Source organism: Psittacula echo, assembly GCF_963264785.1.
Source record: "Psittacula echo genome assembly, chromosome: Z".
In the NCBI taxonomy this organism is placed as follows: domain Eukaryota; kingdom Metazoa; phylum Chordata; class Aves; order Psittaciformes; family Psittacidae; genus Psittacula; species Psittacula echo.
In genome coordinates, this window is record NC_137742.1 from 53411791 (window position 1) to 53429907 (window position 18117).

Here is an 18117-nt window from a genome sequence, read left to right on the forward strand (position 1 = left end):
TCCAGATGAATTATCCCATCTTGAAAGTGATGAGACCCTGAAGACCTGAAACAGTAGCAGTGCTTAGTCTTCCAAGTATGCGATTTTGCTTTGTGTCAGCGAGCTCATTACCGAGTGTGCTGCAGCTACTGCTATTCCCCTCATCTCTGCATCAGCCTGAACACCTCTTTCTGTGCCTGTCAGGTGGCATGCAGAGGAAGCTCTCAGTTGCCTTAGCCTTTGTTGGTGGCTCCAAGGTTGTCATTCTGGATGAGCCTACAGCTGGGGTGGATCCTTATTCTCGCAGAGGGATATGGGAATTGCTCCTGAAGTATCGGCAAGGTATGTGGTCTTTTTCTCTACCTAATGAATATGTCGTGGAAAGCAAAGGAAAACTAATCTGATTCATGACTGATCTCAAAATAGCAACATGTCTTTGCCGATCTGTTTTTGCCTGCACTGAGGAAGGAGCAAAGAGCATAAAGGACAAGGATGTTCTGACCTCTCATCTGCCCTTCTTTCTCATCCTATTCATGTTAAAGCTTGTGAACAAAGTTCCTCACTGTGTTGTGAGGACAGTTTAAGTCAGAAATTCACTCCTGCGTGCAGCAGTATCTTGTTCTTCTCTGTGAAACCAACCTTGCTGACATGAAATTAACATGTTTTTGCTGAGCATGACAAGGGCCTGCAGAAACTGTAGGGAATAAACTCATGACAGTAGTTGTGAACCTTTTCCATTCTGCCAGCCTCAGTGAAAGGAGCTTGGACTTGTGGCATCAACATCCCATGGCAGGATCCAGATGGTTGTGGTTATGACTTGGGAACATAGGTATGGTTGACTTACTAGCAGTGTCTTCCCTTGCTTTCTTCCAGGTCGCACTATCATTCTCTCCACACACCACATGGATGAGGCAGACATTCTGGGGGACCGGATTGCCATCATTTCTCATGGCAAGCTCTGCTGTGTTGGCTCTTCTCTCTTCCTGAAGAACCAGCTGGGAACTGGCTATTATTTGACCCTGGTCAAGAAGGATGTGGATTCCTCTCTGAGCTCCTGCAGAAACAGCAGCAGCACAGTGTCCTACCTGAAGAAGGTACAGCTGATGCTTCCTGCTCATATTCATTCTTCCTTCATGAAATCTTAACCTTGCAGGGAGCAGCAACTAAGATTTTATATGGTGGAATGTCTCAAAGAGAACTCCCTGATTCTTTAAAAGAAGTGTTACTTTTTTTATAGGTACTGTACCAAATCATGTGTGGATAAACTGTTGCATGGAGCGTACATCTCCATTATAGTTTCCATAGAGTCAGAGAGATACAGAATAGATGAATGCATGCTTTTGTAACGCACACTTCTGTAGCCATGACCTCTTGTATTTCAGCCCTTTGGCAGTGGTATGTCACCATTACTTTCTAACTCTTCTGTAGAGCATCCAGAAAGTTGCAGCATCTGATGGGAGTTACCTAGAGCGTAGCATCTGATGGGCCCCTTTTTGATTAAACTGCGGGAATCAATGGTTGTCTTCTCTTTTGTCACCAGGATGACAGTGTCTCCCAGAGCAGCTCTGATGCTGGCCTCGGCAGTGACCATGAAAGTGACACACTGACAATAGGTGAGGCTTGGAAAAGAATGTAAGACTCAGTCCCAGTGCTGACATTGCTCTATCTTTGACCTTGGACAGCTGCCTTAACCTTGTGCCCCTGTGTAGCTATGGTCTTCGGACAATTATTAAATTTACAGAAATGGTATTTTTAAATCCATAATATTGGAATATTTTACTTTAGTGAGTCACTTTGGGTTCAAGCTGTCCTGGGATTTAATAATGAAAGATTAAATAGCTGCTAGGCTTGTTAGTGATCTGTAATATTTGCTGGGGAGCTGTACTTAACTAACTTGCAGGGCCGCCAGTAGCATGTAAAAGCTCTCCCAGATTCTGCAGATTAAAAGAATAGCCAGGCTTGAGTCCAGGCTTTCATCCAAGCTTGTGTTAAATGTAAAAAGAACCAGACTTTCCACGGAAATGAGCTGCTTTCCAGAGATGTTCCATTTTCCCTCAGCAAGGTTTTTCAGACTGAGATCTTCTTTCCACATACTAAGCAGCAACAAGATGAACACCATCTTTTCCTTTTGGTTCTTCTAGATGTCTCTGCAATTTCAAATCTCATTACAAAGCATGTTCCTGAGGCCAGGCTGGTAGAGGACATCGGCCATGAATTAACCTATGTCTTGCCGTACAAGGCTGCTAAAGAGGGAGCTTTCGTGGAACTGTTCCATGAAATTGATGACCGTCTTGCTGATCTTGGCATTTCCAGCTACGGCATCTCTGAAACCACTCTGGAGGAGGTGAGCGACCTGAAGATCCTCTTTTGAACCTAAAGTAGGCAAAGTGAATCATGGCAGAAGTAAGAATGAGATGGAGTCTTGCCTCTTCCTGTAAACATTTATTGTGGAACAGGCAGCTTTGTGTTCATCACCAAAATGGATTGCCTTCTGCCCTTTGTAAGTGTGTGCTCTTAGAAGCATGCATTAAAAACTGAAATGTAGCACAGACAAGAATTGACAGGTCCTTTGTACTCACTTGCACTTTTCTGAGATGTCATGTGAAGGTTGGCTCCCAGTTTGGATTCTGATGACAATGTAAACACCTTTAAGGTATTTTTAGGGATGCTTTATGCTGCTCTTACCTGAAACATACCTTTCAGTACTGGAGAATATGCATTACAGAAACCACTTAGATGTTTGCCCTTGTCAGGGATGTTTTTATGGTTTGTTCCTTGTGCTGTGTTCCAACTGACAGGTGTCCTTTTCTTTTATCACAGAAGTGTCATACACTTTATCCCCTGTTCATCCCCTGTTTTTTTGGATAATGACAAGGGAAATTGAAATGGTAGTGATGATTTTGGTTTTTGAGGTTGCTGTCTAGGTCATCCCACAGCTGTGAAGGCCTCTGGCTGCTATCTATAAGATGAAAATGGAATTTTTTCTGGTTTAGGAGAGTCTGTGGAACAAGGTCCACAAAGGTGCCTATTCAAGCGTTAACAGGAGTGTGAGCACTGTCAGAATAGGAGAAAAATGGAAGTCCCTGAATTTAGTAACTAGGTCTGTCCCTGAAACACAGGAGCAGTGGGAACTGACACTGGAAAGGGGGATGGCTAGTATGTGGTCATGGGCTGGCTTCTGAAAGCTGAAGGGAAGCCACAAAGTCCATGTGTCCAAGGACAGGAGAGACAAGGGAGAAACCTTGTATCTTCTCTTCTTATGCTCCATTTGTCTTGTGCTCTCTCATGGCAGTCCCCACAGTATCACTCCTCTTCTAGTTTTCACTGACACTTATCATTGCTTTTCAGATCTTTCTGAAAGTGGCTGATGATAGTGGCGTGGATGCAGAAACCTCAGGTGGGTGCAGTTGTCTCCTACAGTGTCAAGGGGGACTTCAGGCCTTGTTGTTTCTGGGGTTGAGGTTAACTGAAGCAGCTCAGCTAATCCTAATTGCATTATTTTCAGATGGGACATTGCCAGCTAGAAGGAACAGGCGTGTGTTTGGAGACAGACAGAGCTGCCTTCGTCCATTTACAGAGGATGATGCATTTGATCCCAATGATTCAGACATAGATCCAGGTACTGCTGGGGCTCAAGCCTGTTTTCTTCTTGTGGACACTCTTTCATGTTATAAATATTGCAGATCATAAGGCTGAGACTGCCAAAGAAATGATAGTTTATTTGCCTTTAGTAATAGCGGGCAGTGCAGTATCCACAGCCTGACAAATTGTCCCATCGAGGCTCAGAAAGATAAAGGTCAGAATGCATTCATATGAGTTTCTGTTGTCATCTCTGCTCAGCCATCACCCTGTTTCTCCAGCATAGAAGCACCCAGAGAATGTCGCTCTGAGCTTTTGAATGAAGTAATTTCTTCTTGCTGGCAGAATCCAGAGAGACAGACCTTCTCAGTGGCATGGATGGGAAAGGATCCTACCAGATGAAAGGCTGGAAGCTCACCCAGCAGCAGTTCATGGCTCTGTTGTGGAAGAGGCTGCTTATTGCCAAGAGAAGCCGGAAGGGCTTCTTTGCTCAGGTGAGAGCACCCAACATGTGCAGAGTCTCTCAACAGGGACAGCTCTGGACCATGCGTTGTATTCAGAGTTGAAGGCGGGCAGAAAACCTCAGTGGAATACACATAACCGAAACTGGTCTTCAGTGCACACCTGAGCAAAAAAGGGGCCTGTGCAACTGAAAGTAGTTACATGTTAACCATGTAGTTATGGTATTCTTGCACAGCAAGGATGCAACTGAGGTTGAAATCCCAATTTGGCCTTGAAAGCAGCATTTGCAAACTGAGTCCTCTACATCCCAAGTGAGTGCCCTGATTGAATGCCAGGATAGGTCTTGAATTGGTGTCTAGCAATGCTTTGGTGTAAATAACAAAGACCTTCCTGGGAAACTTCAAAGAAGTTAAGTGATTCACGTGTAGCTCCTGATGTCTCTGGGAACATTCAAGTTAAAAAGACTTTATTCTTTCCTTGCAATTTCAGATCGTGCTGCCTGCTGTCTTTGTGTGTATTGCTCTCATGTTCAGCCTGATTGTTCCTCCCTTTGGAAAGTATCCCAGCCTGGAATTACAGCCCTGGATGTATGATGAGCAGTACACTTTTGTTAGGTATGTTTCTTGAGGCCTAGTAATTCTGTTTTTCTGTGTAAATGTGAGTTACTGATTTCCTTATCAGGTTTGGTTTTCTGTGTGTAGCTCAGAAGCACGTTTTAAGAGTCCTGTTATTTTCTTTTTGGACCTTTAAATGCCAGCTACTGGCAAGACCATATCCATTTCTGAATGGTGCTGACTCTAGTAATAATATGCACAAGACCAGGAGTGTGTGTGTGCTCCTAGGCCAAGCTTTTTTCAAAGGGAAATCTGCACCCATATCCTTTTTCCTGAGCTCTTTCACTGTGCTGTCAGGCTTGCTCTGTTTCTACTTTTGCTGTGTGCCTGTTATCCCACTGTTCTGATAGCATTTCTCCACTTTACCCGTAGCAATGACGCTCCAGAAGATCCAGGCACTCAGAGGCTTTTGGATGCCCTTCTCAATAAACCTGGCTTTGGTACACGCTGTATGCAGGGACACTCCATCCCGTAAGTAGAACTCTGGGATGGGAAGAGGGAGCCCAGCCCCAGCTTCTGATCACCCAGTAGATTTAGCCAGCTTTAGGGTACAGTAGTCGTACGTGGCCAAAGCAGGATTTAAGCCAAAAAAGTTGCGATTACATTCATTTTTTGGCTAAGGACCTTTTAGAAAGTTACCAGCCCTCAGCATGGTGAGGGAGTGAGATTTGAGTGCAAATCCTCACTGACAGAGATGGAAAGTAGACAGTAATCTCTCCCTTAAATTACTGTTTGGTCCTGAACATGGAAAAGCACCTAGTCATGTTGCTGTATGTTGTTAGCTGTAGCTATTCCCATTCCACAATCCTCTCTGTCTGCACTAGGACCAAGCAAACACCAGCAGAAAGTGTAGACAGCCAGACAGCACTGATGGTGTTTCCTAGCTCTGCCACTGAATTGCTGCTTGGCCTTGGGGCAAGGGGCCCTATGTGCTGGCGAGTAGTGGAAATTAAGCTGTATCCTGCAAAAGAGACACAGGAGCTGGGTTACTCCACCCATGGAGCACCGTGAGGAGGCTGTCCACTGGTGCTTCCTTGGGGAGGAGTCATGTTTTGGTGCCCCAATGTCATGTGAGAAAGACTGCCTGCCTTGATCTTAGCATCACAGAATGTCTTGAGTTGGAACTGACCCATAAGGATCATTGATCCCAACTCCCTGCTCCTTGCAGGAGTACCTGAAACTGAACCGTATGACTAAAAGCATCATCCAGACACTGCTTGAACTCTGGACACTGTGCATGCTGGGACTGACTGAAATAAAGCACTCACATGCTATGGAGTGAATGAGAAGAGGGGAGTGTCTACTGAGTGTTGGCAAACCTCAGTCTCTTTGGTACTGGGACCTGTTAGAAGCTACAGAGTCTGATCTGTTGCTCTGAGCTGTTCATCTCATGACGTCAGGCTCCTTTGAAAAACAGCCTGCCTTTTCTGGGGACTGTGGGATCTGTTATTTAAATGCCCTGTAAGAAAAGGCCCTCATAGTTGTTTTAAACAAACACTGCATTTGCCTTGCCTCTTCCCTGAGACAGAGACACTCCTTGTACTGTGGGGCAGACAGAATGGACCACTGCTTCAGTCCCAGACTCAGTCCTGAACATCTTCTTGAAAGGCAACTGGAGCATGGAGAATCCTTCCCCATCTTGCGAGTGCAGCAATGAGAAGATCAAGAAGATGCTGCCTGTGTGTCCCCCTGGTGCAGGCGGGCTACCACCACCACAGGTAGGAGGGAGCTCGGTGGTTCTGCAATGAGAGATGCTCATGGAGAGCAGAGCAGCTGGGTTTGATTCTTGTGTATTGTGCACAGTTTATTTAACTTGGCATCTGTGTTTCCTGATGGGCATTTATCTGTGTTTTCCCTGGTGATGCCAGCGCGAGCAAGATACTGCTGACATCCTTCAGAATCTGACAGGTCGCAATATATCAGACTACCTAGTGAAGACCTACGTGCAGATCATTGGGAAAAGGTAATTGTTGAGCACACCCTCTTCCTTCCACACCAAATGTTGCTTGCTTTATGGGAGGTGCTGCACAGATCAGGCAAAGTGCAACCCAAGCTCTTAAGCAGTGGGCCAGAGCCGCTCAGCTCCTCACCCTGTCCTGATCCACAGCTCAAGTGGTGTTTCTGCTTTATTAGTTTCTGCTGTGGCAGCTCCATGGGCTGTGTCCTGAGCCTTGCAGGCACAATACAGAGGAAGTCTGAACTCCAACCTGTGTTGGAGGGGGATTGCATCGAAGAGGAGTAGTGAGATTTATGCCAGATTTGAGAGGCTATTGCACTCTCTTTGCCCGGCCATGTGCCTGCAGCACTGTTAGGGCTGTGTCTCCTCTTGTTTATATATTATACATCAGCTTTCTTTTCTGTCTCTACAGCTTAAAGAATAAGGTCTGGGTGAATGAGTTCAGGTGAGTTACTGCTTTTCCTCTAGCTTATATGTGTCCACTAATCCTCAAGCCCACCCCACCCCACTTCACAGTTTGTTTTATAACTTTTAACTGCCAAGTGCTGAGGGAGTATGTTTAGCGATAAACTGGGACAATCCCAGACCACATCACTGGAAAGCATGCTTGCCTTATGCAGAGAGCAGCATTGGCTTGAAAAGATTTTTGGAACCAGCCTACTGATATTTCATCCTGGCAGGTGCTATTTTCCAAGCAGAAGAGCCAGGGAGATGCCCTGCTTTGAGGGCACTCACAGCAGAGGATAGCAGCATTTCATCAGACAGAACAGCACGCTGAGCAGTCATGAGATTACGGGTATTTAATCCCAGAAAAAAAGGAGTAGGAGACATCATGGCTAAGTGGCAATGTAGGAAGATCAAAGTAATTCCTATGTGTAGGAGCAGAGACACTGTCCTGGGTATAGTGCAGGAAAAGGAGACATCTGGGGAGGGAGGAGGAGTGGCATTTTTTGAAGGTCAACAAGTAGTCAGGTCTTCAGCATCACTTTCTATCTGAACTTTCAGGTATGGTGGCTTTTCCTTGGGAGCCAGCAGTTCCCTCATGCTTCCTCCAAGCCATGAAGTCACCGATGCCGTTAAACAAGTGAAGAAAATCTTGGAGCTAGCACAGGTGAGTAGCTGTCCTGCATAAACCGAGCATGCACGAATATCAGAGTCCAGTTACTTGGGAGGTGACTTGCAAGCCATAAAATGAGGAGCATGCTAGTTGCGTCCAGTGCCTTCTCCCCGTTGCCTCTGAGCTGGGGTTTCCCTGGCATCTGGGAGCAGCAGAAGGCTTAGGGACATGCTTGGCTGAAGCTTATGCGACCCACATGCTGATGTGGGTTCTGTCTAAAACTACTTGCAAGTGGTGAGGGTTACAGTCACCTCTGAATGCCTTATGGTAGGTCTGGGCAGGCAGTCTCAGGGAATTAACAGCTGGTTGCTATCTTCTTCGAAACTGGAGTTGAGCCCTTCTGTGCTGAGTTTGCCTTTGCTAAGATGAGAATATGGGCCACTGCTTTATTCTGAGACTGCCTGTGGGCTGCAGTGTCTCTGAAGGTTGCCTGCAACCCTGGCTAATACTGCTAGGAAAAAAGAGGCCTAAGCCTGACCTGTCTTACTGGTAGGACTGCAGAAAGGAAAGAGGGGAAGAAAGCTGCAATTTCTCAGCCTTCCTGCCACCTCCAGCTTGGCAGATACAGGCTGCAGTATGGAAAGAAAACTGTCAGAGCTGTGAAAAACGTGTGAACCCTGCTAGACTGCAGTACATGAATGAAGGTACTCTCGGAGGGGAAGTAACTGTGTCTTTGCTGTTTGCAGGGAAGTTCTGGAGATCGGTTTCTCAACAGCTTGTCAAGTTTCATGAAAGGCCTGGATACAAAGAACAATGTGAAGGTAAATTAACCAATCCTCACTGCTGTGCCTGTTATTTGAAGCTCTGGTAACCTGGAATTATTTTTAGTTAGCAAAGCCACAGCAGTTTGCCTTGGACAACTGCACAGACTGTAGCTCTCTGTATTTGCTAGTGGAGCAAATGCAGCTTGCATCCTTGTGTGGGTTTCCCCAGAATCTGTTTCTCCCTTGAGAGTCTAGGCCTAAGGCTCAGGAGTTCAGTGCTGGATCAGTACTAGCTTTCAGCAGCCTCTTGTGGTTGCTGATCAAACTGTATGTTCTGTCCTTGAGCAAACTAGCTGGAAGGATGTGGAAAGAAATTACGTGCCCTTAATATAGAGAAAGGGGTGTTCTGCAGGACTCAGGAACCTGTTGGGTAGCTGATGTACCTCGTGCCTTTCTGATGCTGGTGTGGTCTCTTGCAGGTGTGGTTCAACAACAAAGGCTGGCATGCCATTGCCTCCTTCCTGAATGTGATCAACAATGCCATCCTTCGGGCTAACCTGGAGCAGGGAAAAAATCCTAGTGCTTATGGGATCACTGCCTTCAATCATCCGCTCAACCTCACCAAGCAACAGCTCTCTGAAGTGGCCCTGTAAGTCCTGACATGAATGTGGGTAGGTTTGGGCTCATCAGCTGCTGGTTACTGGAAACAGGCAATATGGGATGTTTTAGCCTCAGTGGTGGAAATTCAGTGGCCTGTGGTATTTAGGCTCTAACATGATGACCTTATTTGCCATGGTCTGGGCAGGTGGCAACATGTGCTGTTGAGACTGGCTGTTGGAACAGCAGTGCTGTGCAAGCTTTCTATATCTCTGAGTCCCTGGAAACTGTAGTTTCTAAGAACCAGAGTAATCTTCAGACCTGCTGCTGCCTGGGAAATTCCTCTCGGCCAAATCCAGAAAGGTGTATCTTTTGTCTGAAGGTGCCACTGTTTGACTAGGAACTTGATAGATCCTGTTCATTTTTGCCCACTCTCTGAACCAGGGGCAACACACAGTAATGCATAGGGCTTATTGGACTAGTCTACTACTACCACAACTGGAGTGAGGAGTCATAAGCTGTGTGCAGACACACGCGTCAAATCTTAGGGCAGTGACAGATTGACAGTCAGATAGCTCTGAACTTTAAAAAAAAAAAAAAACAAACAAAAAGACAAAGCCCCAACAATCCCAAGAAATGCATTAAGTGAGAAACAAAGTGGTTTCTCAAAGGAAGGCATGAAGCAGTCTGTTATGCTGGAGTTGCTAACCTTTAGGTTGTGGTGCTCCTCTTGAGATGCCAACAGGCTGTGTATGTTCTCTGTGTTGTATGGCTGGAGAAAAACTGCAGTTAAGACAGCCTCGTGGCCATCCTTCACCCTACTAAACAAAGAGCAGAAGGAGAAACAGTTTCTGTACTACCCTGCATGAGCAGCTTTATTTCATCTCAAAGGAGTCAGCACCAGCCTACAAACACTTTGCTTTCTTCTTTTTTTTTTTTTTGTCCAGGATGACCACCTCAGTGGATGTCCTGGTCTCCATCTGTGTGATCTTCGCCATGTCCTTTGTTCCTGCCAGCTTTGTGGTTTTCCTTATCCAGGAACGTGTCAGCAAGGCTAAACACTTGCAGTTCATCAGTGGTGTGAAGCCTGTGATCTACTGGCTGGCCAACTTTGTCTGGGATATGGTAAGGGCTTTGTGACTGTGCTGAACTGTCCTCCACTCTGTGTTTGCAGGATGCCTGTTGCACTGAAGTGCAGACAGTTGGGGCCAGTGGGCTCTATACTGATTCAGTGAATAACAACTGTGCCTATGACTTTTGTGTTTACTTTTGGGTCAGTGGTTCATCTCAGTGGAACAAGGGACACTGAACAGAGAATGGGAGGGCAACCATTAGCTCAATCATCAGCATTTATAATGTCATTTTAAAATACCTGCTCCAGATTGTTTGCTTATGTAGCCCCTTGTTCTGCTCCATTCAAAGGAGGGTTTTTTTCAACATGTGCTGTCCAGAACGTCTGAGATTCTGTTGACTGCTTCTAGAAGGACCAAGAAGCATAAATCCATGTGTACTACATTGTAGTTCACACATGTGACACTCCTAAGAATCTCCATTGAAACAGCTTTGAGAACACTGAACAATGTTGACAAACATTGGTTCCGAGCAGAAAGACACCTTTCATTTTTTTTTTGTCATTTGGAAACAGATCTAAAGCCATATTTTTCACCTTCCAGTGCAACTACATTGTTCCAGCCACGCTAGTCATCATCATCTTCATCTGCTTCCAGCAGAAGTCCTATGTATCCTCTTCCAATTTGCCTGTCCTGGCTCTCCTTCTGTTCCTCTATGGGTAAGGGATTTCTCATCAGAAGGATGACTGGGAAGGCTCTTAGACTTAGAAGGTTCTTACCTGATATTGCTGCCTTTCCTTTTGCCAGGTGGTCGATCACCCCTCTGATGTATCCAGCCTCCTTCGTGTTCAAAATCCCCAGCACAGCATATGTTGTGCTGACCAGTGTGAACCTCTTCATTGGCATCAATAGTAGCGTGGCCACCTTTGTCCTGGAGCTCTTCACCAACAACGTATGTTTTTGCAGAAGCTCCTCACTGTCTTGGGCTACTACAATCTAGTTTCATATTGGTGCCACATTGCCTTTAGCAGCTAGTCCTCCAGATGGGTACCCATTAGCTGCTGCAGCAGTTTAAACAAAGGTTCTGAGTGGAAATGGTTTAAAGCCCACTTCATCAATGTTTACAGAGTAGTTAAGGTGGGAAGGGACCTCTTGAGGTTGTGTAGTCCAACCTCTGAGCAGGGTCAGCTAGAGCGGGTTGCACAGGGCCATCAGGTTTTGAAGGTTTCTGGGGATGGAGACTCCACAGTCCCTATGGGTAACCTCTTCCACTTCTCAATCACCCTTAGAGTGAAAAAAAAATTTCTTATGTTCAGATGGAATTTTCTGTATGTTCTTCATAAGGGGCAGTTTCTGTGTACTACAGGCCATTTCAAGCAGTCAGGCATTTAATTGCCTTCCATTTTGCCTGCCTTGGTAAATACCTCTCTAACGGTACTGGGACCTTACACGCTTCAGTTTTTTTCCAAAGCCAGATGCCTGGAGGAGGCGGAAGTTCCTCTTATGCCTATAAGCAACACAAAGTGTCTTAGCAGGTCCCATCTGATCCACAATGGCGTGAAGTGTACCCTGTGGGAAGAAGTTGAGGACACCCTGTGGGAGTTACCTGTTGATTGTACCACTGCCAGTAGGCATAGGGAGGCAGTCCTTGATGATGGTCCCTTTTGTTAAAAGGCTTGTTTTAGCTCAGTAAGAACATGTACATATTTGTAGATAAGTGCCTGGCAGAACAGGAACCTCTCCTCGGGCAGGGGGAGGGAGGGGGTCTATCACAACATGCATTCGAAGTCAATCTTAAAGGTCTTTTCCAGCCAAAATGATTCTATGGTTCTGTGGTCACACTTGGCAGGTGATGGCTGATTTCTGCTCAGATGGCTCACTGGCTCTTGATTTTTGTCTTAACAGAAGCTGAACAACATCAATGACATCCTGAAGTCTGTTTTCCTCATCTTCCCCCACTTCTGCCTGGGGCGGGGACTCATTGACATGGTGAAAAACCAGGCCATGGCTGATGCTCTGGAGAGGTTTGGTAAGTGAAATTGTCTGTCACAGGGACAGTGGCCTTGACTGAACAGGGAAAGCTTGAGTCTGCTCTGGATAAGCAGCACCCTTTGCTCCTCTGACTTGTCAGGAACTAAAAGTGCAAGTTTGCAGCACAGACCTGATCAAAGCTGGCACGTCTCCACAGCTGTCGTTTTTAGGTTGTTTCAAGGACAGAAGAGGGCCTGGCAGATAGATCCCCACAGTTTTGAGTTGTTAGGGGCTTTAAACAAAAATGTATAAACACAACTGTATAGAGAGGATCATTAGGCCAAGTGTAAGGAGCGGCTGAGACCCTGGAAAGCTGGATGATTTATTTTTTTAATGGGATGCAGATGCCAGGCCTGACTCAGTCTGTCTGTGCTTCACTAACCTTCCAGAAAGGTGGGCCAGCAATCCTTTGGCAGACTGATTTCTCTGGGCCCATGTCCCACCTTTGCTACAGCAAGAAATATGTGTTCAGCCACAACTGGCCCCTTGTGTGGTCTGTCCTTTCCCTCCTCCAGCTGGCTGCTGTCCAGTTGCCCCAGCGCCCAACTTGGTGAGCTCCGCAGGAAGAAATGCTAGCCTGCTTCTGTTGCTTGGGAAAGGTGACTGTGCTCTTCATCTCATTTGGCAGGAGAAAATCGTTTTGTGTCTCCTCTGTCATGGGACCTGGTGGGAAGGAACCTCTTTGCCATGGCAGTAGAGGGCGTTGTCTTCTTCCTCATCACAGTGCTCATCCAGTACAGGTTCTTCATCAGACCCAGGTAGGTTGTCTGCTTCACTTCAGTGCTGCAGGCAGGTGAAGTTTTCACTGGTGCCGCCCATGAAGTGTGGAGAATATTGACTGTGAAGGCCCTGTCTTCTTCTGCTAAGGCTTTAGCATGTTACTCTCTCCAGGCCTGTCTATGCCAAGCTGCCTCCCGTGAATGATGAAGATGAAGATGTAACCAGAGAAAGACAGAGAATAATTAGTGGAGGAGGACAAAGTGACATCTTGGAAATCAAGGAGCTAACCAAGGTGACAGAAGTTCTGCATTCCTGAGACTATTTGATACAAAACCATGCACTTCACTAGAAGCCTTATTCAGAGGAATTTAGTGTGATCAAAAGCAGAATGTGTTTAGAGTTTTGAACACTTATGGGTAAAATAAGAGTTCTCACTGACCTTGTCCTTCTCATTCTTTTTCTCCTGGTTTCAGATTTACAGAATGAAGCGAAAGCCAGCTGTTGATAGGATCTGTGTTGGAATACCCCCTGGAGAGGTAAGCTTATCTGTCAAATTCTTTGCTCTGCTATTACTGCAGTATTTAAGAGCAACAGACAGCAGAGAGTAGGGTAAGATCAGAAACAGATTATATTCAGACTACATCAAAGAAAATTGCCCAGAAGCTGAAGCAGTTTCTGATCCTGTGTCTCTCTGCATTTGAAGAAGGTACTCAACTCAGTGTCTGGGACCAGAGGCCAAACTATGGTACCCGCAAGGGTTGGCATAGATAGGCTGTGGTGGCACTGCACCAAGGTGGCACCACAATTAATTCATTTTCCCAGCCTAAAGGCTTACGCTTAAAATAAAAGCCTAGAGGCTTTTTCTCTGAAAATGCACAAAAGACTCCCTCCAGCTGTCCTGAGGGTCGAGTTTGCTCCTTCCCATCTTGTCAGTGCTGGAATGATGTAGTTGAATCCTGTTCTGAAAAACACTGTGCTCATCTGCTCTTTTATATCACCAGTGCTTTGGGCTCCTGGGAGTAAATGGTGCTGGCAAGTCATCCACTTTTAAGATGCTAACTGGTGATACAGATGTGACAGGAGGAGAAGCTTTCCTCAAAGGAAACAGGTGAAAAACAATTCATCTTTCTCTGCTTTGTGTCAAAGCATGTTCTTTGCTGCTTTCTTTGTCATCTCCCACAGCCTTAGTTCCACTTCCAGCAAGTCTAAACTCTGCCCCACTTTTCCCTTTTTCAACTCCTGGCATCTGTTTCAGCCCTTTGCTGAGCCTGGTAGAGTATTTCATGAGCTTAGGAAAATTGATTTATTCTGGTAGTCTCTTCTCAGTACCTGCCATCTCATGTTCAAATATCATATTGAAAAAAAGAGGGGATGACAGGGAGAGAGAAAAAAAGACTTTGGCCAAGATGGACTTCTGGGATCCTAAATTTTTGTTAGTTCCATGATTCCAAAACCACTGTTTCACTTTCCTCCTTTTAACACCTAAAATAGCAGCATGTACTTGTAAAATCCTAACAAAGGGGTTTTTCTTTTACAGTATCTTGTCCAACATCCAAGAAGTCCATCAGAACATGGGCTACTGCCCACAGTTCGATGCTGTTAATGAGCTGCTGACAGGGCGAGAGCACTTGGAGTTCTACGCGCTCCTGAGAGGTGTTCCAGAGAAAGAAGTCTGCAAGGTAAACTAAACACCACAGGACCCACTCCAGTGACCAGTTGTTCCTGCTTGCACGCACCCTCCCTGCAATACATGCAATGCTACTGAAGATACTGTATGGTAAAATCTGTCCCCCTTTCCTTCCAGGTCAAACCAAAGTTGCTAAAATATACTAAATGAAGGTCAGATACTTTGGGTCCTGAATTCTCATGGTGGATGCATTTCTCCACTGAATGACTTCTTTCCCTTAAGAGTTTAAGGGCTATGAAGCTGCAGGTCATGCAGAACCTAATCTGCTGTCAAGAGTTAATTCTTCAAAGTCTCAGGGAGGAAGCACCCTACAGCTTAACAGAAGCCTCATGCTAGCTGTTACATCTTTCCAGTTGATAGTCCTGCATCTTTAAAGTACTGCTATTTCAGCATTCAGACATGGTGTTACACTTACAGTCTTTAGGCAACTTAATGGCAGCTGCCAATACCATACAACATCTTTCACAGTTTCCATTAAGTGTCCTGGGTGCTGCAGAGCAGCAACCCCTGTAGATAGGAAGATGACATCTGTACTCAGTGCTTTGGATAGGGGTCAGATCTGGTGCCTAGGGTGTATCCAGCTAGCTTGAATCCCTCTTTGAGAGTAATGATGATGGGTGAAGACCAAAAGCTCCTTTGAATGTTGCTGGCGAGTTCCTCTGTGTGATGTTCCCATCAGCCCCATGTAAAAAGAGACCCAGTTCTGCATATGATTCAAGTAGTAGCTGAATCTCTTCCCCCTAACACTTTTTAGTCCCCAGGGCAACAATGCCTGGCCATTGGCACTAGTACTCTTGTATAACAGGCTAGATCCTCCCCATCTGTCTGAAGGGCTAAGATGCAGCACAGTGGGATTGCTGTGTGTCAGTAGTGAGCATGTCCCTGCTGCAAGTCCAAAACACCTGGGAAGCTAGCTGCACAGGGCAGTCTGCCATTCTTTTGGATCTACAGGTGCATTCCCAGTATCCAGCCTACAATAGATCATCTCTAGAATGGCTGATTCCCTTAGGGACTGGATGCCTCTCTCTGTTGTGGTCCACTTGGCTGAGCAACACATAACATCTTCCTTGTAGGGAAACCTTTCCTTCACAGCTGCCAAGAGCCGCCTCCAAAGCCTATGGGACTGTTTCTCTTCTGCAATTGCTTTGTCAATTACCCCTTCCCTAGCAAGTTATCCCAGCTGCTTGGCTTCCTACCTTCTAGTTTGTGACTGTCAGCCCCATTGTCCCAGCATTGGAGCAACCAGGTGATGATACGCTCCCCTCCTTTTGCATATTCTGCAGCTCGGTCGAGGTCCAGGGTCAAGAAGTCATCTCTTCTTCTTCTTCCTCTTTCTCTGATTCCTGTAGAAATAACTCTCGTTCAGATGCTGTCCCCTGTAGTACGTGCATTGTGTCTTCATCTTTCTTCACTGCACGAGTTGCTCTTTGTGGCTCTCATTTGCTCTTCCCCTTGCTTACAGGGGCAACTGATACTGGCACAGGTTGGTTCTTCGGTTTAGCTGCAGTGTCAATCACTGGTGTTGGAGAGGCTGCAGTGTCTGTCACTGTGGTTGGAGTGGCCGCAGTGTCTGTTGTTGGGGTTGGTGTAGCTATTGTGCATAGGGGTTGAGTAGCTGTGTTGTCTGTTGCTTTGCCATCAGATCCAGAGACATCTTTTTCCAGAGACGCTCTGTAGGTGTAGGTCAAGCCCCAGCACATTGCCATGATTTGTCTCTCTCTGGTGTTGCCAGGATGACAGCACACCTCATTTAAGTGTTCTGGTAATTTTTCCAGATTTTGCACTTGTTCAGGTGTGAAGTTCCAAAGCACTGGAGGGGCCCATTGGCCCAGGTGCTTGCCCATACATCCTCACACTCATGACTGTCCAGCCCTTGGGGGGAAAATCTCTTTGTGGTGCTCCTATATCGTCGTTTAACCCTAGACAAGACCTGAGCCTGACCCTGCTTAGCTTTCAAGAGGAGACAAAATAGGGTGTTCTCAGGGTGGTATGGCTGTGGGTAAAACACACACCATATGGGTGTTAACATGCTGATCCCCAGCGCAAGCAGCAGGCAGGTTTCAAGGATATTTAAAGGCCATCCAAAACCTTTAGAATTCTCAAATGATGCTGTAAATAGCATGGTGGGGGAGCTGCGAAAGTAAGGGAATGTCTCCTTCATAGGTTGACCACCCAAGGAGGGGAAAAAAAAGATGTATAATTGATAAACACTTCTGTTTTATACTTCCCAAAGTATAGAGATGGTGACCACACTGGCAACGCAGGCCAGATCAGTTTCATGATCAGTGATTCTATTGTATTACAAGTCATTACCATGAAATACAGTGAAACAATAACCTTAGCCCAGGCTCCCCAGCCGATAAACACTAAACCAGCAAATACCGGCTGTAAGTAAGGTACAACATGCTGAAACTCTGAGATCAAGAGCAACAACTTTGAGAGCCAATAAATCAGCATTGTGACAAATGACTATTTATCCAAAGCAATGAATGCTTATCACAAATACGATTAGACACACTCCAGTCAGATCTGTTGTTATCACAACCCTTTGTGCCCCACGTTGGGCACCACAAAGAACTGTCATGGTTTAAGCCCAGCCGGCAACTCAGAACCACACAGCCACTCACTCCCTCCCTCCATTCTTCCTCCCCCCACTCCAGAGGGATGGGAAGGAGAATCGAAAAAATGTAACTCCCATGGGTTGAGACAAGAACAGTCTATTGTTTGTGTTATACTAAGGTATAACACAAATCACTACTGCTACCACCAATAATAATAATGATAAGGGAAATAACATGGGAAGAGAATACAACTGCTCACCACCCGCTGACCGATACCCAGCCCAACCCAAGCAGCAATCAGTCCCTTATGGGTAACTCCCCCCAGTTTATATACTAGGCATGACGTGCTGTGATATGGAATACCCCTTTGGCTAGTTTAGGTCAGGTGCCCTGTCTCTGCTGCCTCCTGGCTTCCTGTGCCCCTCCTCACTGGCAGAGAATGAGACTGAAAAGTCCTTGATCGGGGTAAGCACTGCTCAGCAACAATTAAAAACATTGGTGTGTTATCAGCATTTTTCCCAGGCTGAAAGTCAAAAACACAGCACTGCACCAGCTACTAAGAAAAATGACTGCTACTGCTGAACCCAGGACACTAGCTAAAGCCAGTGCTGCTATGAGCACTACACTGCTGGTTGATGTCACTGACTGATGTCCAAATCATGCTTTCTGGCCAGTTAATGGCAGCCATTTGATTTTCTGGCCTCCCAGGGGTAGGATTGAAATATCCTAATCTAGAGGTGAACAAGGTGTTTCAAAACCCATATCTGTGGCACACAAGAGCCTCAGATCAGTGGCCCTTATGAAAGATAAATATTTTTAAAGGTAAAACTCATGAGGAAAATCTCACTGTGTAGATAGGTGTTGCTGTGATTGACTCAAGAGGGTGGTGTGCTCTCTCTTATAGGTTGGTGAGTGGGCAATTCGGAAACTGGGTCTTGTGAAATACGGAGAAAAATATGCTGGGAATTACAGTGGAGGGAACAGGCGCAAGCTCTCCACAGCCATTGCCCTCATTGGAGGGCCACCTGTGGTGTTCCTG

General features: G+C 46.0%; 1 protein-coding gene across 5 annotated transcripts in view; it reads left to right on the top strand.

The window, feature by feature from the left end:
• Positions 1–18117, top strand: part of ABCA1 (ATP binding cassette subfamily A member 1) — a 95107-nt gene that overhangs the window by 72102 nt on the left and 4888 nt on the right. For 4 of the 5 annotated variants that reach the window (XM_080638554.1, XM_080638555.1, XM_080638557.1 and 1 more), the window contains 25 exons: positions 184–321; positions 853–1073; positions 1520–1592; positions 2121–2323; positions 3328–3376; positions 3485–3598; positions 3904–4052; positions 4510–4634; positions 5007–5105; positions 6163–6352; positions 6503–6597; positions 7004–7036; positions 7597–7702; positions 8395–8469; positions 8892–9061; positions 9957–10134; positions 10683–10798; positions 10887–11031; positions 11985–12108; positions 12739–12868; positions 13002–13122; positions 13304–13366; positions 13832–13938; positions 14368–14509; positions 17983–18117. In XM_080638554.1, the coding sequence (XP_080494680.1) occupies positions 184–321; positions 853–1073; positions 1520–1592; positions 2121–2323; positions 3328–3376; positions 3485–3598; positions 3904–4052; positions 4510–4634; positions 5007–5105; positions 6163–6352; positions 6503–6597; positions 7004–7036; positions 7597–7702; positions 8395–8469; positions 8892–9061; positions 9957–10134; positions 10683–10798; positions 10887–11031; positions 11985–12108; positions 12739–12868; positions 13002–13122; positions 13304–13366; positions 13832–13938; positions 14368–14509; positions 17983–18117 (3101 nt within the window). The remainder of the gene's footprint in view (positions 1–183; positions 322–852; positions 1074–1519; positions 1593–2120; positions 2324–3327; positions 3377–3484; positions 3599–3903; positions 4053–4509; positions 4635–5006; positions 5106–6162; positions 6353–6502; positions 6598–7003; positions 7037–7596; positions 7703–8394; positions 8470–8891; positions 9062–9956; positions 10135–10682; positions 10799–10886; positions 11032–11984; positions 12109–12738; positions 12869–13001; positions 13123–13303; positions 13367–13831; positions 13939–14367; positions 14510–17982) is intronic. The other variant, XR_013958816.1, reaches the window with a different exon arrangement.